The 24894-nt window shown below is 35.8% G+C and overlaps 2 protein-coding genes across 4 annotated transcripts in view; one reads left to right on the top strand and one right to left on the bottom strand.

Moving 5' to 3' along the window:
- Positions 1 to 5904: 5904 nt before the first annotated feature.
- On the top strand, positions 5905 to 9807 carry Eaf (ELL-associated factor). Of its 2 annotated transcripts, none has more exons than XM_014349236.2 (5): positions 5905 to 6449; positions 6541 to 6772; positions 6969 to 7217; positions 7482 to 7825; positions 7984 to 9807. In XM_014349236.2, the coding sequence occupies exons 1-5, from the start codon at positions 6176 to 6178 to the stop codon at positions 8085 to 8087; spliced, it is 1203 nt and encodes a 400-aa protein (XP_014204722.2). In that variant the 5' UTR covers positions 5905 to 6175; the 3' UTR covers positions 8088 to 9807. The 2 variants fall into 2 exon arrangements, with proteins under 2 accessions (XP_014204722.2, XP_014204723.2); XM_014349237.2 differs by having other exon boundaries at positions 7482 to 7816; positions 7984 to 9804.
- The window catches only part of Chpf (Chondroitin polymerizing factor), a 172082-nt gene continuing 156026 nt past the window's right edge, over positions 8839 to 24894 (bottom strand). Inside the window, exons 3-7 of one of the 2 annotated variants that reach the window (XM_089597908.1) lie at positions 10757 to 11180; positions 10599 to 10690; positions 10239 to 10514; positions 9901 to 10084; positions 8839 to 9821 (exon numbers count right to left, since the gene is read on the bottom strand). In XM_089597908.1, coding sequence (XP_089454034.1) covers positions 9520 to 9821; positions 9901 to 10084; positions 10239 to 10514; positions 10599 to 10690; positions 10757 to 11180 — 1278 coding nt within the window. In that variant the 3' untranslated portion in view covers positions 8839 to 9519. Of the gene's footprint in view, positions 9822 to 9900; positions 10085 to 10238; positions 10515 to 10598; positions 11181 to 24894 lie in introns of both variants that reach the window. The other variant, XM_089597907.1, reaches the window with a different exon arrangement.

Below are 24894 nucleotides of genomic sequence, written 5' to 3'. Positions count from 1 at the left end.
CTCCCCATCTAAGATCACCAAAACAACTGAATCTGCAAATAAAAAAGGTGCTTTAGACACCAACGTCTTCGACGTTATACCGGGAGACGTTGGGAAAGAGCACCACAACTAGCCCTAAAGCTTCGGACTTTGTAATTTTTCTCCCGATCTGTCTGGGTCTTCAACAGCAAGTCAGAGAAGATCACCCTGAGGTATCCAGGCAGTCACAATTGCTGTTAACTGCAGTCAAGAAAGAGTTAACTTAAGAAGCTCACCGGTCTTTTTTAGGGCCATCGGACGTCAAACTACCTTGCCAACAAATATATTAGAACTTAACAAAGTTGACAAAAAACAGCTACTAGGGGTCACAAAAATTTTAAGCATACCAAAAGTCGCAAGAGGGTGAATTGGAAGAAAAACTTCAAGTGTATATAATAAATACAATTTTACTTAGGCGTCAAGAAACTGACGTAGAAAATTTATCGAGATTAAAACAGCAGCGTCAAAATCGACAACTAAAGAGTCCATTACGTGAGAGATCAGCTTTTCATTGTACCCTCACAGCAATCTCTGAAATCTTTAAAGATCCTAATTTAGATTTTTTAATGAGTAGAAAATGTATTTGTGTTTTTGTGGCAATAAAAATGTAGGGTTTAAGGTCCAGGACTTTGTAGCTCAGGTAATAAAGTTGTGAGATATGAGAAAAAAAATTTTTTTTCAACAAAAATTTTTTGGGGGTTTAAAATCTTAATAGCTTTAAAAAATAGCCCTTTTCGTGAATTACACGGGAGAAACTGTAAATCAACGGCTTCTTATGGCCACCGATTATCTTATGGCATAAAGAACGCACGGTACTCTTCAGCATGATTATTTTTTTGAATTTTTACACCTTATTATTTGACGAAACAAACTATATGGATTCCGAAAAAATATGTTTTTAATAAGAAGATTTTTGTTTTGAGATGCATCAGGAATATGTGTAAAATTTCTAACTAAAAATGTTTCACATTACATGTCAACACACTACGGTGTTTTATTTAGTAAGTCTCGGGCGAAGCCGAGACGGGGGGCTGCTAGTACCATATATATGTAACTATTTTTCTGTACGATCGGCCCATGTTACAACATAGGCCCGCGAAGCAAAAAAAAGTTATATGGCCCCTGTACTCAGTCAGTAGAAAAATATTAACAATAACGTGTAAAATAGTCTTGACAATGAACTCGATCAGGAACACGGTTTTTTATTGCAAAATAATTTTTTTTTTTTTGCATCTGTTTTTCGGTTACTGTCGATTATCTTGAAGTAACGGTATCACAGTTAACTTTCCAATCGGGGCATTGAGATTTTAAGAAAACATGAATAGTGCTCTTTTCGTCGAGACCTTCGACCTTCGATGCGTCGACACGATACACACGCAGTGGTGTGGGTGGTGGGTAGATATCTTACCTGAGGTATGTTACCTTGTTTCTGACACGGTCGGAAACTATGGTAAGATACCTCACAATGTTTCTGACATTTTTAATTTTTTAAGTACAGTAGTTTCCGCGCAAAAATCAGGGTACTCTAACCTCTAACCATTTCAAAAAATCAAAGCTAGTAAATCTTAAAAATCGAATCGCAGTTTGCATCGTTAAAAAGTGAAAATGAAAAAAATAATATTTAACGAAATAAACCTTTTGCGCAAAAGGGCTATTGGCTCCGTGCATGAAGTTGGAGGAGAGGGCTGGCGCTGGCTGTCACTTTGACACGGAGTTTTATGAAAACAGGGGTATGGTGTTGCCAGCTGCCACTACGGGTACTATTTGCTTCCTTATGATTTAACATGAGTTAAGGGTATGAAATGAGGGCAACACGGTGTATGCACTGAGCCAATATTCTTACTAAATAGAAATATAAACAAAATAACTAAGTTTGGATTTGAGTGCGTAATTTAATTACTGACGTTGCTGACAGGTATGTGTCAAAAACCTCCGAGTCAAGTCGAAAACCCACCACTGGTTGAGCTCTGCGAACTCCACGAGCAACTTGCTAATTTCGACTTAAAAAAAATACCCAAAACTGTGGAATCGTTAGCAACGTTTGCAACCGCTTTGTAAAAAACTGTCGGATCAAGCAGTTTTGCAAAAAAAAATAAATTTGATACCGTCGTGCGAGAGACATAAAAAGTATCTCATCCACCCTTTGTAGTGTGTCTATACTATCAAAATTGATATCGATCGTTTGCAATTTAATTGTCGTTTATGTTGAACAGTTGCAAATTGTCATATTTTTATGTATAGCAGGTAAAATAATTATTTTTGTCGAATGTGGAATGTGCGATTTTTTCTCAATACAGCGATGGGATATAGTTCCGGCCAGATTTGGGAATTCTCTAGGACCCAACCTCTCTGACGTGGGAAATCACTAGATCAAAAAAAAAATAGTACCGAAGGTGACGCGCAAGATTCAAATAAGGTCCAATAACACAAGCATCCATCACCTGATGACCCGGGGCGCTTACTGGCCACTCTTTTAAATAAATAATTATTAACAAATAACACAAGCGCCTATCACCTATTGACCCGGGGCGCCTACTGGCCACTCTTTTAAATAAATAATTATTAATAAATAACACAAGCGCCTATCACCTATTGACCCGGGGCGCCTACTGGCCACTCTTTTAAATAAATAATTATTAATAACACAAGCATCCATCACCTGATGACCCAGGGCGCTTACTGGCAACTCTGTTAAATAAATAATTAATAATAACACAAGCGCCTATCACCTGATGACCCAGGGCGCTTACTGGCAACTCTGTTAAATAAATTATTATTAGTAAATAACACAAGCGCCTATCACCCGATGACCCACGGCGCTTACTGGCAACACTGTTAAATAAATAATTATTAATAAATAACACGAGCGCCTATCACCGTATTACCTGGGGCGCTAATTGCAAATCTAGTAAATAAATAATTATTCATAAGTATGTCAAGCACCTTCTTCCTGAGGATCCAGGACACTTGTTTGCAACACTATTAAATGATAAAAAGTTGATCGATAACATATTAAACATATCACAATTTTGATTGCCTATCTAGTACGACGAAGATCTTTTTAATTGGCGCTCTTGTAATTACTTAATAATTTATTATTCAATAGTAGCCAGTAAGTACCCTGGGTCATTAGGTGATAGGCGCTTGTGTTATTAATAATAATTTATTTAACAGAGTTGCCAGTAAGCGCCCCGGGTCAATAGGTGATAGGCGCTTGTGTTATTATTAATTATTTATTTAACAGAGTGGCCAGTAAGCGCCCCGGGTCAATAGGTGATAGGCGCTTGTGTTATTATTAATTATTTATTTAACAGAGTGGCCAGTAAGCGCCCCGGGTCATTGGGTGATAGGCGCTTGTGTTATTAATAATTATTTATTTAAAAGAGTGGCCAGTAGGCGCCCCGGGTCAATAGGTGATAGGCGCTTGTGTTATTTATTAATAATTATTTATTTAAAAGAGTGGCCAGTAGGCGCCCCGGGTCAATAGGTGATAGGCGCTTGTGTTATTTGTTAATAATTATTTATTTAAAAGAGTGGCCAGTAAGCGCCCCGGGTTATCAGGTGATGGATGCTTGTGTTATTGGACCTTATTTGAATCTTGCGCGTCACCTTCGGTACTATTTTTTTTTTGATCTAGTGATTTCCCACGTCAGAGAGGTTGGGTCCTAGAGAATTCCCAAATCTGGCCGGAACTATATCCCAGCGATGGGATATAGTTCCGGCCAGATTTGGGAATTCTCTAGGACCCAACCTCTCTGACGTGGGAAATCACTAGATCAAAAAAAATTAGTACCAAAGGTGACGCGCGAGATTCAAATAAGGTCCAATAACACAAGCATCCATCATCTGATGACCCGGGGCGCTTACTGGCCACTCTGTTAAATAAATAATTATTGATGACACAAGCACCTATCACCTTTTGACCCGGGGCGCTTACTGGCCACTCTTTTAAATAAACAATCATTAATAAATAACACAAGCGCCTATCACCTAATGACCCGGGGCGCTTACTGTCCACTCTGTTAAATAAATAATTATTAGTAAATAACACAAGCGCCTATCACCTGATGACCCAGGGCGCTTACTGTCCACTCTGTTAAATAAATAATTATTAGTAAATAACACAAGCGCCTATCACCTATTGACCCAGGGCGCCTACTAGCCACTCTTTTAAATAAATAATTATTAATAAATAACACAAGCGCCTATCACCTATTGACCCAGGGCGCCTACTAGCCACTCTTTTATATAAATAATTATTAATAACACCAGCGCCTATCACCTTTTGACCCGGGGCGCTTACTGGCAACTCTGTTAAATAAATTATTATTAGTAAATAACACAAGCGCCTATCACCTGATGACCCGGGGCGCTTACTGGCCACTCTTTTAAATAAATAATTATTAATAACACAAGCGCCTATCACCTAATGACCCGGGGCGCTTACTAGCTACTATTGAATAATAAATTATCAAGTAATTACAAGAGCGCCAATTAAAAAGATCTTTATCGTACTAAATAGGCAATCAAAATTGTGATATAATTAATATGTTATCGATCAACTTTTTATCATTTAATAGTGTTGCAAACAAGTGTCCGGGATCCTCAGAAAGAAGGTGCTTGACATACTTATGATAAATTATTTATTTACTAGATTTGCAATTAGCGCCCCAGGTAATACGGTGATAGGCGCTTGTGTTATTTATTGATAATTATTTATTTAACAGAGTGGCCAGTAAGCGCCCTGGGTCATCAGGTGATAGGCGCTTGTGTTATTTACTAATAATTATTTATTTAACAGAGTGGACAGTAAGCGCCCTGGGTCATCAGGTGATAGGCGCTTGTGTTATTTACTAATAATTATTTATTTAACAGAGTGGACAGTAAGCGCCGTGGGTCATTAGGTGAACGGCGCTTGTGTTATTTATTAATGATTGTTTATTTAAAAGAGTGGCCAGTAAGCGCCCCGGGTCATCAGGTGATAGGCGCTTGTGTTATTTATTAATAATTGTTTATTTAAAAGAGTGGCCAGTAAGCGCCCCGGGTCATCAGGTGATAGGCGCTTGTGTTATTAATAATTATTTATTTAAAAGAGTGGCCAGTAAGCGCCCCGGGTCATCAGGTGATAGGCGCTTGTGTTGTTAATAATTATATATTTAACAGAGTGGACAGTAAGCGCCCCGGGTCATTAGGTGAACGGCGCTTGTGTTATTTATTAATGATTGTTTATTTAAAAGAGTGGCCAGTAAGCGCCCCGGGTCATTAGGTGATGGATGCTTGTGTTATTGGACCTTATTTGAATCTCGCGCGTCACCTTTGGTACTAATTTTTTTTTGATCTAGTGATTTCCCACGTCAGAGAGGTTGGGTCCTAGAGAATTCCCAAATCTGGCCGGAACTATATCCCATCGCTGGCTATATCCCAGCTGCTGTGTGGAACTGTATACACGGCGCATGCGCAGCAATACGTATTATGTATTATTGTATTGAGAAAAAATCGCACATTCCACATTCGACAAAAATAATTATTTTACCTGCTATACATAAAAATATGACAATTTGCAACTGTTCAACATAAACGACAATTAAATTGCAAACGATCGATATCAATTTTGATAGTATAGACACACTACAAAGGGTGGATGAGATACTTTTTATGTCTCTCGCACGACGGTATCAAATTTATTTTTTTTTGCAAAACTGCTTGATCCGACAGTTTTTTACAAAGCGGTTGCAAACGTTGCTAACGATTCCACAGTTTTGGGTATTTTTTTTAAGTCGAAATTAGCAAGTTGCTCGCGGAGTTCGCAGAGCTCACTGGTTGGTTTTGGTTACATGAGAGGTGAGAGAGAGATAGATACATCTATAGCAGTGATGAAACCGTCTGCTATTGCTAGTCGCTGCTGCCCCAAGAGTCGAGTATAGTATGGGTTTGGAAAATTGGAACAGCTGTTAGTGAAAAAAATGTGAATAGCAGCCCTGTGGCGGCACCGCGCGCTCGCCCAATCTTTTGCACGACTGCTCTTTCTTCTGTAGCCTGTCTGCCCAGTCCGAGGACTCCGAGATCGTCCATCATTTCGATGTGCCTGCTGCTGCTGTAGTTCCTGCTGCAGTCATTATCATTAATAGTTGGTCATCTATAGCTGCCAACCAGTCCAATGAAGTCCAGCTCGCAGTTATCTCAACATCATCACCATCAGCAGCAACACCAGCACCAGCACCCGTATCACCATCCCCAGCAGCGGCTACCAAAATCAAAACAGCAACACCACCAGAAACAGCAGCATAAGGTCCCGACGGTAGTGAATAATGGCTTGGCCAGCTGCGATACTATCTCCGAGAAGCTTGGCCTCGGCCCTGAAGTACGCGAGCTCAAGCTCGGGCCCACTTTTCTCAGCGATAAGACCTCCACTGCCTATCACACCATTAAGTGTAAGTAGTCAGTCAACAGCTGTGTCTAGTCCTTTTGTGCTACAAATTTTTGTAAGCTTATCTTTTTTATTATACCCTTCCATTTTTCCAGATGACTTCAAACCCGCTAGCGTGGACACCTCGAAGATGGCAACGGTCGACGTTGGAGATAACAATACGATGACTGTTACAGTGCCGCACTGGGATGGAGCTGGCGTCCCGCACACAGTATTCAAGGGCTCCCAGAAGCCCTACTCAAAGGAGTGCGTTCTGATAATCGACAATGTCACGGGTGAGATTATCCTCGAGAGGTTGTCCTGTAATATACAAGTAAAAAAAACCAGGTAAATTCAACTCGGGGGAGGGGCTATTTTCTCCTATCTTTTCTTGTTTCTCTTTTCTCTTTCTTAACTCTTTGTCTGTGCTATAATTAAAATAAGTCTTAGACAGCACCTGCATTGTCTCTTCTGCTAGCTTTCTATTTTTTCACCCCCTATAGGTACACAAATTTTCGATTTAATTATCAATGTTAATTTCAAGGTGTGAAACTAAAACACCGTCGCTCTTGTCGCTTAATACACATCAAGGAATTCGACCCATAACACCAATTGACGCAAGGAAAAGCCCTACCATTGGAAGAACAAAAAGTAGAACTAAAGTTACTAGTGGGAAGAGAAAAGAGCCAAGTTACCAATTACATTCTAAGCGTAGTCCTCAACGAGCCTCTTCTCATCAAAAAAGTCCTTCAGTGAAATCACCTTGTAGTAACAATATGAATTGTAGCATTAGGTAAGTTTTATTCTTATTTCATCTCATTAAATATTAACACTAATTTGAAATGGCTTTGTAGTTATCAGCGAATTTTTATTAAATTTTTCTTTTTAACTTAAGAAATAACATTGTATTTGAGTCAAATATTAGGCAACAAATTAAGAAATGTTCATAAAAGCTGCTAGTTGTTATTTTTCTATTCCTTTGGAAATCATTCACACTGTGACTTAAGAAGTCTAGCAAAAAAAAAAATTTGGATTACATGGAACATGATGATTTCAGTTGTTCAGCCATGCCTTCTTCAAGTCAATCGTTAGCAAGCCTTCCCATTATCAATGAAAACGATGATTTCTCGTTGATAGTGCCCACATTGGCCCCAACTGCAACGCTGTCGTCGTCGTTGTCGTCATTATCCTCAACATCCATATTAACTACGTCACACTCGACAGCCCCTCCAAGAACCAGGTTCCCGGTGATAAGTGAGAAGCCCCCTGTAAAGGTACCCCTTGTAAACAATGTAGTGGGCATTCTCAGTGATTCCAGTTCTAGTGATTCGAGCCCTAACAGCTCTGAAAGCGAGTCGGAAGCCGAAAAGTCTTCGACTTTGAAAGTCAATGGTACTAATTGTTCGTTTGATTTATCATTATTAATTTTTGTTGAATTTTCTCGCAAAAATCTTATGAGAAAAATTTTTTTTCACAAAAGTGGACCAATAACTGTTAATTATTACCAGAAATGTCTTTTTTTTTTTCATCTTGAATTTATCATTTTTTTTTTATTTTAGGGCACGCAGCAAACGGCGCAAAGATATCTCCACCATTATCCATGCCAGATGTCTTACTGAATGAAGACTTGCAACTATCGGAGTCAGAGTCGGATAGCGATTGATCCAAAATCATTAATGGTACCACATTCCGAAAGACTTTGTAAATTGAATAAAAACGAAATTTAGATTTACTTTTTTAAAGAAAAGTTAAGACAAAGAGAGAAAAAGAAATACGAGTATAATTGGAATATTCGTTTTTTTATTCATTGTTGGATGCGTAATGTAAAATGTCTTTACAAGTGTCTTTCAAAATGAAGTATCTGCTATTGTTGTATTCCATGGCGTCAAGCAGCAATGACCATGTTAGCCTTCAATTAGTACTCGACTAGTGATATTTTCATTTATTGTTGCAGCCTCGACCGCTGAGCTGGCTTCGAGACCGCGCAATCTAAGCCATAATGCTTTCTTTTATAATCTTACAATAAATATTAATGATGATACTAATAAGATATATATGTATGTGTAAAACTATATGATTTTAACAGAAGTAAAGAGAAGCAAAGCGGAAAAAAGAATGGTCGTACTTTCCATTGTACGACGGCCGACGCGCACTTTAGTTGTTATTGTAGCAATGATTGATGTAGCCTATCTTTCTTTTGTTGAATAAGTATGTCCTAATATCTATACGCTTGGTGATACCATGCTAAAAGTGGAAAGGTATCAGGGATTTTGTAGTAGTTAACTTTCTTTTAAACTCAACGAGCTCTACAATTTAACCATCGTCAAATCTTGTGCGAGCTGAACCTTCAAATTAATAAATAATTAAAAGAAATAATGTCTTGCCAATTGCATATGTTTGTAATGTGTTAGCAGGGTACTTGAATAATATAGTTTAACCGAAAAAATCTAGTATTTTTATACTCTTTATTTTTAATAAAAAATGAAAATAATACAAGACTAATAAATGTGACAAAATTGTTTGCGAAATATTTTATTTTAAAAAAGAAATAATTGAATTAGTCGTTGCTTTTTGCTTTTACATCAACCTTTATGACTATCTTTGATGGGAAATTTTGTACATAGATGAATGAATTTACTTTACAAACCTTACAATAAATATACTTCATTATAAAATTAAGGGGATATATTTGTACATATTTACAAGCTATTTGTTTTACCGAAATTGTTAAGAAAGTATGAATTAATACATTTCTTTTCCTTCTCTATCTATAAATGTAATCTTCTTCTTCAGTTTAAGCAAACTTTCCCTCTTTTTCAATATTTCTCTCGCTGTCTGCAACAGTAACTACATATTTTTACACGTTTGTATGTATAAACTTGAAATATAATTTACAAATACTTTTAATTAATATATACTTATTTACACTAAATTATTTTTGATATAAGTTACCTAATACTCATTTATTATACACACTTCAACAAAAGTTACTATTATCTGTCTTATTATTATGACTAAATTTGGTCTTCTTCACTCGAACGCAGTTTTAAAAGTCTCTTACTTCATGTTCATACACTAACAAATATTTAAAAAAATCAATGATACTGCTCTTGATAATTTAATATCAATCTTGCTAACTGGCCGCGATTTCCAAGTTGTAGGCTTTTACGCTTTAAGCACATGCTTTGAGATAAATTATTTTTTGTGCCATTACAAGAGACGTCTCTGTAGAAAAGCTTCAAGGCTGGTTCAGTGGCGCGAAACGTGTTTAGCTTGCCATGGACGGCAAACATGTCAAAAATCGAGTTTATGGGGACACCTTGTGATAATTTTAACATACTTGCGATATCCTTGTCAGTTTGCACAAGAGGTATTTGATTCTTAATGGATTTTCGCACTGAAATGTACAAAAATAATAAAACAGTTTTCTGGTAAATACAGTAAATTTTTATAATCACTTTTATATGCTTGTATACCTGTAGCGTAATCTCTTGCATAGAACGATACGAAATCGTAATTATACTCGTCAAATCGACCATTACTATGAACAATATCAAACATCACGTGATTTTTCTCACCATATTGAATGATACTTGGATTGTATTGCACAAAAGGAATTGGACTAAAAACTTGCCATTGGTTGATTGTGTTCATGCGTACCTATAAAATTACAAAATTGTATTAGATTTGTTTGAGGCTTCAGCTCAAAAGACCTCCAAGGATATATTTATACCACCAAGCCTTTAACAAATTTATTGACCGTCAAAGTCCAATCTTACAAGCCAACAATCAAGTAAACTAAGCAAAATCTTACTCTGTTTAAAAATTCAACTTTTATTTCCATCCTTGAGTCAGCTAACAGAATAAGATTATCTGATGTCAATTTGTTAATATACAAATCAGCAATAGCAATTTTCAAAGAGGACTCAGTTTCTACAAAATTAGTAACAGTAGGCAGCCGAATCGAGAACCATGTAACTTTTAGTTGGTCTTTTTTATACTTATGAGTCAGATATAAGACGCGTTGTTTAACTGTATAAAAGATGTCGTTGCTTCCTTTCGATACATGTCCAGGATTGTACAACAAAATCTTGAAACAAATGCAAATTTTGAAAATATTAGTAAGCATAAATTAGGATTTTTAATAATAGTATGATTTAACAAAAACTTTTACAATCGTCAATGAAGTTTTATCTTTTCTGTCCATACAGACATTTGCATAATGTGCTAAAAATCGGATAGCTTCCGTGATTCTTCGGAAATCGACTATAATAACCATATTTATTCTTGAATTTTCAGTTACATATGGTACTGGCAATATTTCAACTTTACCTACTGGTTGGCAAGCTTGTATTCTAATGCTAATTTCTCTTTCTTCATTGGTTAAGAAACTAAGATCAAGCAGATAATCAACTCCTCTTGCGTTATCCAATTTCCAGTAACCATTTTCTAAGTTGGTGAATACTAATTTTTGCTCAGAATTTTTAAGAAACGTTGTTACTGTTGTATTAATGATTTCTTCAACTTCATTTTTTTCTCCACTACTGAATTCCTCGACAACTCCAAAATCATCATCATAGAATGAATGAGTCATGTTAAAATATGTCCATTTCAATACATCAAAACGATTTGCCGTTTTAAATTTTGGTTGACTACCAATAGGCCAAGTGAGATCAATGTCGGCTGTAAAATTTGCTGTTCTTGATATTTCTGCATGGAGTCCTCCAATTTTTCTTCCTACATCGAGAAGTTCCATCTAAACAAAGAGCAATTAAATCAATGTTATTAAAAATTTCTTGCAATTATCAAGATACAGATGGATTATGCTACAAGACCGATATATTTCAAAAGCTTACAGCTTTTTAAGATATTTTTATGTACAACCTACACTGTTTTTGCCTACCCGATTAGAAATTGAAAACTGGCGACAGCTTGGCCCAAGTCAAGATGCCCAGTTAGCCAACGCAAAAAAAATTTGTACCGTAAGAGTCCAGGGGTCCAGCTTAAGGTTCGGGAGAAAAGTTCAAAATGGAGAAACGTGACAGAAAATAGTACATAACGCACCTAGTGAGCAAGGTTAAGAATGTCGCAGATTTCACGTAAATAAACGCCCGAGGCGAAGCCGAGGGTGGATGACGTGAAATCTAGGGCATTTCTTAACCTCCGAACGTGGTGCGTATAGCAGAGAATATAGAATATATCTCTTTAAGTATAGAAGGCCAGGGCAGGCCTTTTCTTGTTTCCAACTTCCAACCTTAGAGAATATATACATGGAGGAAGCATTGTATGCTCCGACCGCGAGACGAGATGAGAGAGACAAAAGACAAATAGCAGTACAACCTTTCTCTCTCTTACACGCCTCTGATTGGACGTATAATACAAATTGTAAAAATTCCCGTTTACTTTCTGAAGAAGTTCATAAATTGGTAGATTGTGGAAGCTGTAATACTTGAAATATTTGTTTCGGAAAAAAATAAATAAGAAAGCATAAAGTCTTCGGACAGACATACAAAATATTTGAAGGCTGTAGAAATCAATTGTACTAAAAAAGCTAAGGGAATGAATAAGCACGCAAATCGGTTTCTGATTAATTTCACGTAAACAATTATAATATATATTCTTTTTCCAAATTTACTTGCAATTGTTCGCCAAAAAACAGTATAAAGCCAGCCCGGCAAGTTATACAGGTTTAAGAATTTTGCAAAATATTGACATGTTTTGCTCTCTAATAAAATATTTACCTTATTTAAGTATTTCAACAATTGTAAGCAATTGTAATATAGATTCAGGGTGATCTTTAAAAAATTGACTATTTTTTGTTGATCTCATTAATTTGTAAATCTTTAATTTCGTTTGGCGAAATTTTTTATTTACTTAGATATTTTACAAAGATATGTTATTATTCCATTATTTTTTGTAAATAATAAATCTTTCATGTAGCTACAAATTGGACTATTTTTTGATGATCTGATTACTTTTAAAATCTTTCATTTCGTTTAACACTTTTGTATAAGTAACATAAGAAATATTATACATGTTTAACAAGGTACTTAGTATTATCATAGTTTCTGTTATTAAAATTATATAGGTTCAGAATGATGTTTTATAACTTGACTATTTTATCTTGATCTTATTACTTTGTAAATCTTTAATTTCATTTTGTAAATTCTTTATTTACTCAGATATTTAATTAAGATATTTATTTATTATCAAAATGTTTCTTTTTAATAACTTTTTGATTTATCAAACAATGTAACTATTTTTTGCTGATCTCGTTACTTTTCCAATCTTTCGTTTTGTATTGAAAGAGGCACTTAGTATTATTATAGTTTGCTATTAAAATAAATACTGTATTACATACCACTATATCACGTTATTGTTGGAGTCATGATTCTTTTTTCGATATGTACGAAACACATCAAACTCGCCTAACATTTTACTTTAAAACAAAGTTAGTTTTTTTATAAAGATCGAATTTACACCAGTTTTGATCTGCAACGCTATACATTATATATCATACTATTATTTACATGCACATAAATATAATACGTAACATTTTGCATCCATACGTAGAATGATCATAATTATTATTTAGGCAAATCAAGTGTGGTAATAAAAAATTTAAGACGTTCAAAAGGAGCTAGGCTTTTTTTGACATTTTAGTTGGTTTACCTACTACGTCGATGCATATGGTAATAGATTCAGCTGATCTGTAACACATGGTAACTGTTTCCTACAGCACCGACCCACATGGTAACGACAGTTTCTGCTTCGGTACACTACCTCCAACGCTAACGCCACCTGCCTTATGGGGTACCTAACTAAATTTATGTGCCTCAAAAGTTGGAAACAAGAAAAGGCCTGCCCTGGCCTTCTATACTTAAAGACATATATTCTATATTCTCTGCGTATAGTATTTTTCTGCATACCCTCGTCGAAAGAGCTGATTATCTGTTTTGGAGCAGGGAGGATATGAAGCACTTTCGGTAGGGGTATACAGAAAAATGTATGTTACATTTAAGCATGTTAAGAAAGCACATGAATTTTTTCAGATTTTTCACCACGGGAAATTTTCAAGAAAAAAATTATGAAATATTGACAGTTCAACACGGTCTCTTATAAGACAGCAAGGTTAGGTTTGCCTTTTAATTAAAATTAGGGTATATTCTAAATGTGTTGGAATAAAAAAAACGTTTCTATAGATAACTTGGTATACAAGGAAGATGCTCGACAAAAAAAATCGAGCCTTGCCAGGCATTTTTCAAAAATATAAGCAGTTACAGTCGTACAGTTTCAAGTTTCTCGAGTGCAAGAGGTGGTGCGCGGTAAGGGTGCCCAGGTGCGTAGGCAAGGGGACCAACGTTAACCCAGCCAGCAGAAAATTAAAAATTGAATAAACAAATGTATCTAACTGACGTTTGAAAAACTGTTTTTTTCGAAAATGCAAGTAACAAAAACGGCTCCCTTTTGTTTATTTAGTTAACGCAAATTGAAGTGCCCTGTGAGAGGCGACACTTCGCAAGTCAATATCTCAGTTAATAAACAATATTTCGTAATGTCTCTTGTTGTAAAAAACTGCTCGCTTCATCAACAAAATTGCTCTATCATTACATCCTTACCATGATCTATTTACCATTGAGAAAAATCGATTTGTGATGTTGCTGTAAATCATGTAGTTTCTAAGACTTGTCAAGTTGGCGCCCGTAAATATTAAATATTAATATTTTGCACCCATTCAGGGCTTAAACGATTCCTCCTTACTTGCGGATTTATCCTCCACTTGGATTTTTTTTTGCGGATCAGTAGTTTGCGAGATATTTGCAAAACAAAAAGTCGAGAATGGGCGCGGCGCTGAAGTAAAAAAAAACTTTGTTGTAAGCGCTAAATTAGGTTAAAATCCAATTCTACCTGTACGATTCGATTCCTCCTCATTTGCGGATTACGTATAGGTATATAAATTAATGTAATTAAATGTCACAAAGTTTGTAAATAATGAATTTAATTATAGAGTGAAAGAATCTAGTAACTTTTGTCTAGTGACTTTTGGTCCAGTGCTCTGCTCCTGTTGTTCGGTACATATCGTTTCCTCCGTACAGCGGGTTCTACAAAATATTTATCAGAAGAGAAAACTTTAGTAGGTATTAATCTATTAATTATTAGTTATAAGTTATTCAGCTTTTGGGTCAATACACACACACACATTTTTCGATGACTATGCAATCAAGTGTAAGCCCATTTAATAAACATTTTTTAAAATTAAGTACTTGTAAATTTATTACTGGGGCTGTGTTTGCATAGGCTCCGTTTGTAGTCTGTTAAGGTCACGTGATCATTTATGATAAGTGCGAGTGAGACGGTGACATCATGCTGTCTCCCTCGCACTTATGATAAATGATCACGTGACCTTAACAGACTTAATAACAGAGCCTTAGGCGAACACAGCCTGTGTCACTATTATCCGTTTTCTCTGGTCAGTAACTTGATCTTCAATTCGCCTGATTGATCATTTGAGCGCGAAATTTAAATGCTTGAGCTGTTTTCTAAAACTTGCCAAAACAAAATTATTACTTGTGTGCTTAGCTGTGGCTTGTCTTGTAATGATTATAGCTGTACTGCTACTTTTTAGTTGTGTTGTTATTTGTTTCTTGAATAACAACAAATATTAAAATTTCGCGCGTAATGAATAAATGTCAGTCCACAGTGTTTGCCACAATAGATTCCAGATATCAGATTCTTAAGATGAAAAATCTGTACCTATTGACAAATAAATTTTTCCTTTAGTTTAAAGTATGCAATGTATGTGTGTGTAGATTGACCCAAAAGCTGAATAACTTATAGCTAATAATTAATAGATTAATACCTACTAAAGTTTTCTCTTCTGATAAATATTTTGTAGAACCCACGGTACGGAGTAAACGACATGTTCCGAACAACAGGAACGGAGCACTGGACCAAAAGTCACTAGACAAAAGTTACTGGATTCTTTCACTCTATAATTAAATTCATTATTTACAAACTTTGTGACATTTAATTACATTAATTTATATACCTACGTAATCCACAAATAAGGAGGAATCGAATCGTACAGGTAGAATTGGATTTTAACCCAACTTAGCACTTACAACAAAATTTTTTATACTTCAGCGCCGCGCCCATTTTCGACTTTCTATTTTGCAAATATCTCGCAAACTATTGATCCGCAAATAAAAATTCAAGTAAAGGATAAATCCGCAAGTAAGGAGGAATCGTCTAAGCCCTGAATGGGTGCAAAATATTAATATTTAATATTTACGGGCGCCAACTTCACAAGTCTTAGTTTCTAGGGGATTTTTGCGTTTCATTGGTTGGCTGCATCTACTGGAATTTATATGTTATACTCTTCTGCTGCGCGTGCGCGCGCGCGTGCTGGGGTCTGATCGGGACATTCGATATCTTGCAAAAGTAAGCATTATTTTCGATAATCCCTTTAAAATAACCAAAAATAACGATAGTGCGCATGCGCAATTTAGGAATTATCGCCGATAATCGACAAAAATGCTCATTTTTGCGAGATATCGAATGCCCCGGTCAGACCCCTGCTGTAGCAGACAGCAAACGACATGAAAATAACAAAAGACAATTTGTTTATATTATTATTATTTTTTTCATACTCCGCTTCTTTCGGGATTGGAGGGGTTCCGTTATACATTTACATTCTTTTTACATAATAATTTAATAATTTTTATGTTATCTTCATTTCTATTTGCACTTATTTCAAATTCTACTTTACCTTTAAATTATGTAATCATTCATAAAAACAAACAAGATCAATTTATAACCTTCAAAAATTCACAAATCTGAAATAAAAAAAAAAAAAAAAAAAAAACAATCATTCAAAAAATTCAAAAATTTAAAAATTGAACTATTAATCTCCTCTTCCAAATTTGTCCTTTTAATTTCTTTCATTCTTCTTTTTTCACTGCACTCTCTTTTTCTTCTTTTCTTCCTTGTCCTGCAATTCATCGATTTCTCTTTTTTACTATAAACTTTCTCCATTCTTCTTGTCTTTTACTTATTTTCTGCTTCCTTTCTTTTTCGGGTAACACGTCTTAGTGACTATCTCTTTTGCATCATGGCTAAGTAGTTTCTCTCTTTCTTCCTCATTTCCCGTATCTCTACAATTCTTTAATATGTGTCTATAATCTTCTTCTTCTTTTTCGCACAATTTGCACTTCTTGTCCTCCTCTCCTTTCCAATACTCTCTACCCCTACATTAATTTCCGCACCTAAATCTTGCTACTAGTTTCCTATCCTTTAATGGCATATCCTTTTTCAAATATCCTGGTTCTTCCTCTGTTCTTATATCTTTATATACCTTGTTGTACCGATAATTCTTTAACTTTTCCGTTCTTTTTTCTTTTTCTTCTCTTTCCTTGTTCTTTAATATTTTTTCTCTTACTTCTTTATATTCCACCCCTTTCATAAATCTTATTTCTTTGATATTTTCTTCACGTAACATTTCCGCTCTTTTTTTCGATTCTTTTCCTATTTTCCATCTTTTTTTGTCTTAATCCTTTTCTCTTATACATTCCTTAACTAATTTTATGTCTGAATCCCTAATTTTCTCTTCAAATTTTAACGCTCTCCTAAGCGCCTTTGTACTCATCTTTTCTAATCTACACTCCTCCACTATATAATTTGGCGTATTGCTATCTATAGCCCTAATATCCATTTCATATATCTTCTTTGTACACTTTCCAGCCTTCCTTTTCCTTCCCAACCCCATACTTCTGCAACAAACGACGCTATACTTTCCACTAGTGCTGTAAATAATTTCCTTCTTCTATGATAAATTCTTAAATATTCTTTCACTTACGCTCCATGCATATTTCATGGCGATCACTGCTTTCCTCTTTCGTTCTTCTATATGTCTATCATTCCTCTCTTTTTTGTAGTACATATCCTAAATACCTTATTTCATCTACTCCTTCCAATTCCTTATTTCCCCACTTCTATCTTCTATTTTTTCCGTTTCTTCTTTCAAATACTAATATTTTTGTTTTTTTCTCACTCAAAATCATTTTCTTTTTACAGGTATACCTCTTAAATCTTTTTAGCATCTTTTTTGATTTTTCTTCTCTATCTGCTATTAATACTATATCATCTACGTAAGACACACTCCATATTTTTTCATTACCAACTCTGCATCTTCCCACTTGCCCTCTCTTTAATTCCTCATCCAAGTCCGCTAGATACATATTAAACAGCGTTGGGCTCAGTGGACATCCTTGCCTTACACCTTTTTTCTCTATCCAGAATTCCTGTGATTCCTCCTCACCTACTTTGATTACATTCCTAGTTTCTTTATAGATATCCATAATCCTATTTCTTAGCTTTTCGTTCACCTTCATCTCTATTAATCTTTTCTTTAAAACTTGTCTATCCACTCTATCAAATGCTTTCTTTAAATGAATGAAACAGGCAAATCATGTTCCTCTTGCTTTGCTCAATTTTTCATCCACAATGTGTTTCAGTGTGTTTGTCGCTTTTGTTACTCCGCTCTTTTCTCTAAATCCAAACTAACTTTCTGCTAATTTACCTTTAATTTCCTTCTTCAACATCTCATTCAACAAACTTGCATAAATTTGTATGCTGTGCACGTTAATGTAACTCCTCTATAAGTTTCTAACTTATCTTTATCACCTTTTTTTTAAATTAGGCATATCACTCCTCCTTCCATTGCTCTGGTAATTCTTCTTCTTCCCATATTTTCTTAACCAGTTCCCAAAGGGCTGCGTTTACTTTGCTAGGCATGTACTTCCATACTTCGTTTTCTAGTTTATCTTCTCCCGGTGCTTTTCCTATTTTTAACCTTGCAATCTGTCTCTCGAATTCTTCCTTGCTCAACTTTTCCTAATCCTCTGTATTTTTCCTTCCTTTTTCTTTCCTTGTATCTTCTTTCCCGATTTCTTCTTCATCCTTCCCACCTAACTTTTCCATAAAATACCTTCTCCACTCGTCCACTGTAATCTTTTTATCTATTTCATTCCTTCGTTTTTTTCTGAACCTATTTAAGTACTTCCACACTTTACCTTCCGGTGTTGTGTTTTTCATTTTTTCTTCTTCTAATCTTTCAAACCTTTTCTTTTTTGCTTCGCACCAGTTTCTGTACTATCTTTTTTAATCTATATAATAACTCCTTTCCATTTTCTTCTTTCTCCACATCTTCATTAATCTTCTTAAATCTCTCTTTTTCTCTTTCGATTCTTTATCGTACCATCTTCTATCTTCCGATTTCCACACTTTTAACTGTTTTTCTACCTCAGGTACCACACTCTCTATTCTTTCTTTCAGTTCCTTCCATCTTCCTTCCACCTCTTCTTCTTTCCACTTTCAGTTCTTACATCCTTCTCCATACTGATCGATCAATTCTTGCGTCCCATCGCTCCTTGCTGTTATCCTCTTTTCTTTTTCTATAACTCCTACTTTTACTTCCTTTTCTAAATACACATCCAACGGCAAATGATCCGATTCCGTTTGTTGTCCTATCTTCATTTCTTTTACCTAATTTAAGGCTTCTTGATTCCCAGTTGCATAATCTATTACAGATTCCCCTCTGCTGCCAACGTATGTGAATTCTCGTTCTTCTCCTTTTTGCCCATTTCTTATGCCCATCCTTCTTCTGTTGTTTCTTTTATTAGTCTTCTCCCTTCCTCATTTATCTTCTCGTCTTTTGAATTTCTTACTTTTATTTCCTGGTTGTCATCCATTTCATTAATGCATCCTCCTCTCCCGGTTCTGGCATTTCAATCTCCCAGTATTAGTACACTTCCTCTTTCCTTCGTTTTTGCTTTCTCTTTTATAATTCCCATCGTCTCTTCTACATTTTGACTTTATACTCCTATGATTTTCCACTTCTGATTTCCGTATTTTATCTTCTGCATTATTATGTTATCACTCCATATTTCATAATTTCTGCTTTCCATCTTTTTACTTATCCCTAATATTATTCCTCCTTTCGCTCTACCTTTTTTATGCTCTCGTGTCGCTGCTATACACTTCCACTCAAAACTTTTTGACAACTCACTTTCGACACTAGTCCATTTGTCCTGTTCTAACCACGTTTCTACTAACACTATTATACCAAAACCACTCAAGTACTTCCACACTTCACTGTCATTATTTAACACTCCCGCAACATTCCACACACAAATACTGACATTCCTTCTTCTCACTCCCTCCTCCTCTCTATCTTCTTGTTCTCTTCATTTTTGCCTGCTTCTTCAGTTAACTCTTCTTTCCATTCATTGTACCTGAACCACTTACCGTCGACCATCATCTTCATCTACCCGATTTTTGTATTTTTTCCTTTACTCCTCTGCTCTTTTGACTTGTTTAAAATAGTTCTTTGAATCCCTCTTTCTCTGTTAAATCGCTATCTATGTAAACTCCTCTCTCCATATATTTTTTATTCCTCATTACTTCTTCTTTCATTTCTTTGTTTAGCAACCTAACTACGAATATCTTCCTCACATTTTTCCCAGCGTTTACACTTATTTCTTTATCTTTCCCTACCTTCACTTTTCCTTCGATCTTTTGTTCAATGAATTCTTCCACATTTTTCTCCAGATTCTCTCTTTCAATATTTGCTCCTTTGATCACAATGTTCAGTCTCCTTTTTTCTCTCTCATCTTCATCTCTTTCCTATTCCAACTTGCTTATTCTTTCTTCTAGTACCTTTTTTTCTTTTGTCCACTGCTGTCTCTCTTTTATCCACATCTGTTTTTCCTCTTTCCAATCTTTCTCTCTCCATTCTAGAATACTTATAAAATTGTCAAACTTATTTTCCAATCTACTCAACTTATCGTTTAAATCTTAACTCTCTTAAATTTCTTTAGCGAAGTTTAATAAAGACTGCTCCTTTGGATAAACATTTGCATTGCTTTGTGTGTTTACGCTTACACCCGTCACTTTCACGGTCATTTTCAGGTTCTTGTCGATACCACAGGTTTCTTCTGCACCGACTTTCCCGCGTCGATACACCCGAAATCATACTCGTTGACCTTAATCGATAACGTGGGAATCTTGCTTATCGATATCTTCAGTAATCTACCCTTTTATCTATATAGTGTCAGTCTTCCAGAAATCTTCCTTATCGATCCCTTATTTTCTTAACCTCTCATCTTCTTTATTTACCGCTATTTTTGGCCAGGGACCTTCCTTATCTACCTGTCAGCTTGCCCCTTTTTATCGACTTCTTTCTCAAGTTGCTGCTTCCCCTTTTCTATACTTTATTAATCTCACTTTTCTTTCGCACTTCACTGCACTTTTTTACTTTTTTACAACTCACCACCACCACTTTAACACTGTTTTCTTTTCTTCTTGTCACTCGTTTTTCCGTTTACTCTCACCTTTTTTTATGATATGCTTTCTTCTTTACTCGCTACTCTTTATCTTTCACGTGTACCGTTTCCTTCCAACTGACACGACCTCGCTAATCTCACTTTATCCCTTTAATTTCTTATATTTGTTCACTTTACACTTTCTACTCTGCTATTTTTCCACTTTCTCTACTTATTTGTACTTTCACTTTCTTTTATTTTTGCTTTAATACCTTCTTTATATTCTATTCCCCGGAGCGCTCACTCGACACGTCCACTCTCTCTCGCATCCACAACGGAACTCGCCATTTTGTTTATATCTTAAGATGTAAATAGTAATGTATATCAAGTATCGGTATAATTTGGTTGTTTTAATTTATTTTTATACCTGTAAAAACTCATTTACATTGAATATACTTGATGTGTACTTGCGAAGTAAGTAATAATTGTTTAATTAGAATAAGTTTGTAAGCACACGTACTTTAAGAAACGAGGATTAAGTAAAAGAGGGTGTATGCAGCGTTGTTTGTTTTTTCTGCTCTGCTCTTAAGAGTTAGGTTTAGTGAACCCCATAGTCAGTCCCAGACTCATCTTCTTGACAATAGTATCCAGGTCTTGGCAGCTAACATCCACCTGCACTAGGTGTAAAAAGCTGACTCGTTCCTGTTTCTGCGTCCAGTATCACCAGCAGTCATTTCCAATACCACAATTAAAATTAATGGTGTGATTGGACTTTAAGTAGATGAATTGATCAAACCCATTAAATTTTCTATGCAAGTTCGTGCCATTCGATAAGTAAAATGTTTAATAATCATTTTGTTAAAAATGCGTTTCTACATTTTTAAGATTTTAACTTTGTGAAAAATTCATTTTCTAGGTGCAGACGGTTCATGCCTTCTTTAAGGATAAAGTATCCTATTATTCGCTCCGTGCATCAGGTTGGAGGGGATAAAAAAACGACTGCAGCGCTGTAGGTGAGCAAAGTTGGCGAACCCGTACCCCCATGAATCGTACAGTAAGCGTTGTCTTATATGAGAAAAGATATTATTTCATTTAAAGTAATTAGTTGAGAAATCGAAGGCGGAAAAAAAATGTTATTTAGCCAAACCGGGTCTATAATACGGATAAATAATTTTGCTAGGCACTTCAAATCGCCCGAAATTTTAAATAATCGGTTATTAAATATCATCTGTCAAATAGTACACAACACACATACTTATCTGTAATGTTGTATACGTGAGAGCAAGAACTCCAAGCAGTCGACGTAGGCTGCCGCTAGCTGTATCTGGCTGTATAATCTGAATCAGTGTTTACGTTTACAAAGTAACGAAATGCGTACGAGACAGTGTTGCGTTGTTAATTGCAACAAGAAAGAAAAGCAGGGGGTGGTGCTGTATAAATTCCCAAGTAGACCCCATGAAACAAAACAGAAGGAGCTGTGGATTAGGGCAGTTAGGAGACAAAAGTTCGTACCTAACCTACGGAATATTTTTTATTATTATTATTGATTATAAGTAAAATTATCATGAAAATTTTACAGTCCTGATGGCAGTTTGTGGCACACATTTATGTATATGTTACCATAACCTACATTTGTTAAGCATAGGCAATAATGTACTTACAGATAATTCTACTTTGTATGGATTTAAGCTGATAGATGTTTGTCTCACAACATAGCAATTGATCAGATGACCGACTCCTTTATTTACATATTTCTGTACGTAGGCAACGTGCCCACTTTCTACTAATTTTTTTAGCTTTTTTCAGCGTTTCATTATTAAAAACTATGTTGCAACTTATACTTTTAAAGCCTGTTTGGATAATCATATCCATTTTTTAGGGTGCTGATGTTTACGCGATAGCAGTATGTACGTCTTATTCAATAAATAATACTTTTTCCTATAAGCGACAGTGTTACGATTTAATCATACGGGGGTACGGTATTGCGCGATTTTGACACCGAGGGCGGCACTGCGTGTCATGCACGGAGCGAATAGAAACCCATAACTACTACTGTTATGATAGTATCTTATCTGGTATGTACATAATTTTAATATAACTTAAATTTTGCTCGTTAGTTGATGATATATTTTGTGTGTGTGGAATGAAAACTGATAGTTATTGATTTTTTTTTTTTCTTTTACACAGATAAAACTGATGAATTTCAAAACCTCAAAATGTCTCAAACTGACGCTGAAAATACGAAAAAAATGTCAAGACCACTGGAGCAACAAGTCAGTCCAAAGCTAGGAATGAAATTCAACTTATGGTGCAAAATATAGGTAGGAGGCTGGCAAAGGTTTAAGTGAATCATTACAAGGTAGGGTGTAACCAGTGGAAGTATCATCTCAGAAAGGTGATCGAGGTCTTGGGCTTGAATTAAAAGAATTGCAGAGAGCCGAATTTCAATTTGATTCAAAGAAAGAAGTTGTTAAAGTTGTCAAAAAGGTGGTTTAACGTAAGCAAATTAGTCACTGTAGATTGACCATTAATAAACCCATAGTGTTTAAGACAAACAGGTGGGAAAATTTGAGCTGATAGTCTCTGGTGCATTAATTGACCTAAGATCTTTGGTATTACACTAGCATGCATTATTCGTCTATAGTTAGCATTTAAGGATGACAGTGTCTATTCGGACACGTTCCCTGTATATTCCGTGAAATAGTTCGTGTACACTCCGTGTAGACAACATCTAGATGGCGTGCCTTTCCGTTATCTTCCGTAATCTTTCCGTAAAAATCGTTGTCTACAATACATCACGTAGTTTCTAGTGGAAACAAAACTCCGTATACTTCCGTGAGGAAAAAAAAAGTTGTCCCTATCAATCCGTGAAGGCAATACCAAGTTCGTAACGGTCCGTGAGGACAAAGCCAAGTACGTAACGGTCCGTGAGGACAAAGCCAAGTTCGTAACGGTCCGTGAGGACCAAGCCAAGTTCGTAATGGTCCGTGAGAGAAAAAACAAAGTTCGTAGTGGTCCGTGAGGACAAAGCCAAGTCCGTAATGGTCCGTGAGTATAAAATTAAGTTACAGACTTGGCTTTGTCCTCACGGACCACTACGAACTTTGTTTTTTCTCTCACGGACCATTACGAACTTGGTTTTGTCCTCACGGACCGTTACGTACTTAATTTTATACTCACGGACCATTACGGACTTGGCTTTGTCCTCACGGACCGTTACGTACTTGGTTTTTATACTCACGGACCATTACGAACTTGGCTTTGTCCTCACGGACCGTTACGTACTTGGCTTTGTCCTCACGGACCGTTACGAACTTGGCTTTGTCCTCACGGACCGTTACGTACTTGGCTTTGTCCTCACGGACCGTTACGAACTTGGTATTGCCTTCACGGATTGATAGGGACAACTTTTTTTTTCCTCACGGAAGTATACGGAGTTTTGTTTCCACTAGAAACTACGTGAGGTATTGTAGACAACGATTTTTACGGAAAGATTACGGAAGATAACGGAAAGGCACGCCATCTAGATGTTGTCTACACGGAGTGTATACGGACTATTTTACGGAGTATACACGGAACGCACGGAATATACACGGAACGTGTCCGAATAGACACATGGTTATATACAAGAAAATCAATTCAATCATTGGTTTAGCAAATATCCGTCAAACATTGAGAAACCTGCTCGTTGTTTTCTTTGTTGTGTTAACATTACCTGTCGCAACCGACAAGACTTGATTAGGCACGCTGGGACTCAAACTCACAGAGATAACGTTAATGTTGCAAGGGAAAATGGAACCCTTATAAATAGAGAATCTCGACACACAAGTCAAAGAGTTTGAGTTAATGACTGCTTTTTTTTTAGCAGAACACAACGCATCCATTCAACTTAATGACGATTTGATTCCCGTCATCGAAAAAATGTGCAAAAAACCTCACATGGTGGAAAAAATGAGAATGAAAAAAGATAAATGTGCAAGCCTAATCAAAAATGTTTTGAGTACACACGAGCTTACGAAAATTTTCGATGTATTGAAAAAACAGCGGTTCTCGGTTTTGGTTGATGAATCTACAGAAATTTCTTTAAAAAAAATTGTATGCATTTGTTGTAATAATTTATTGTAGTAAATTACGTAAGTCCTGACAACG

This window comes from Copidosoma floridanum, unplaced genomic scaffold, assembly GCF_036245765.1.
Source record: "Copidosoma floridanum isolate Cflo_tuat_1 unplaced genomic scaffold, Cflo_Japanese_pri ptg000040l, whole genome shotgun sequence".
NCBI lineage: Eukaryota > Metazoa > Arthropoda > Insecta > Hymenoptera > Encyrtidae > Copidosoma > Copidosoma floridanum.
This window is presented reverse-complemented; position numbering and strand designations above follow the sequence as displayed.

Coding starts and splice junctions, on each gene's coding strand:
- Eaf (XM_014349236.2), top strand. CDS start 6,176: ATGAAGTCCAGCTCGCAGTTATCTCAACATCATCACCATCAGCAGCAA. Junction 6,450..6,540: donor TGCCTATCACACCATTAAGT/GTAAGTAGTCAG, acceptor CCATTTTTCCAG/ATGACTTCAAACCCGCTAGC. Junction 6,773..6,968: donor ATACAAGTAAAAAAAACCAG/GTAAATTCAACT, acceptor GTTAATTTCAAG/GTGTGAAACTAAAACACCGT.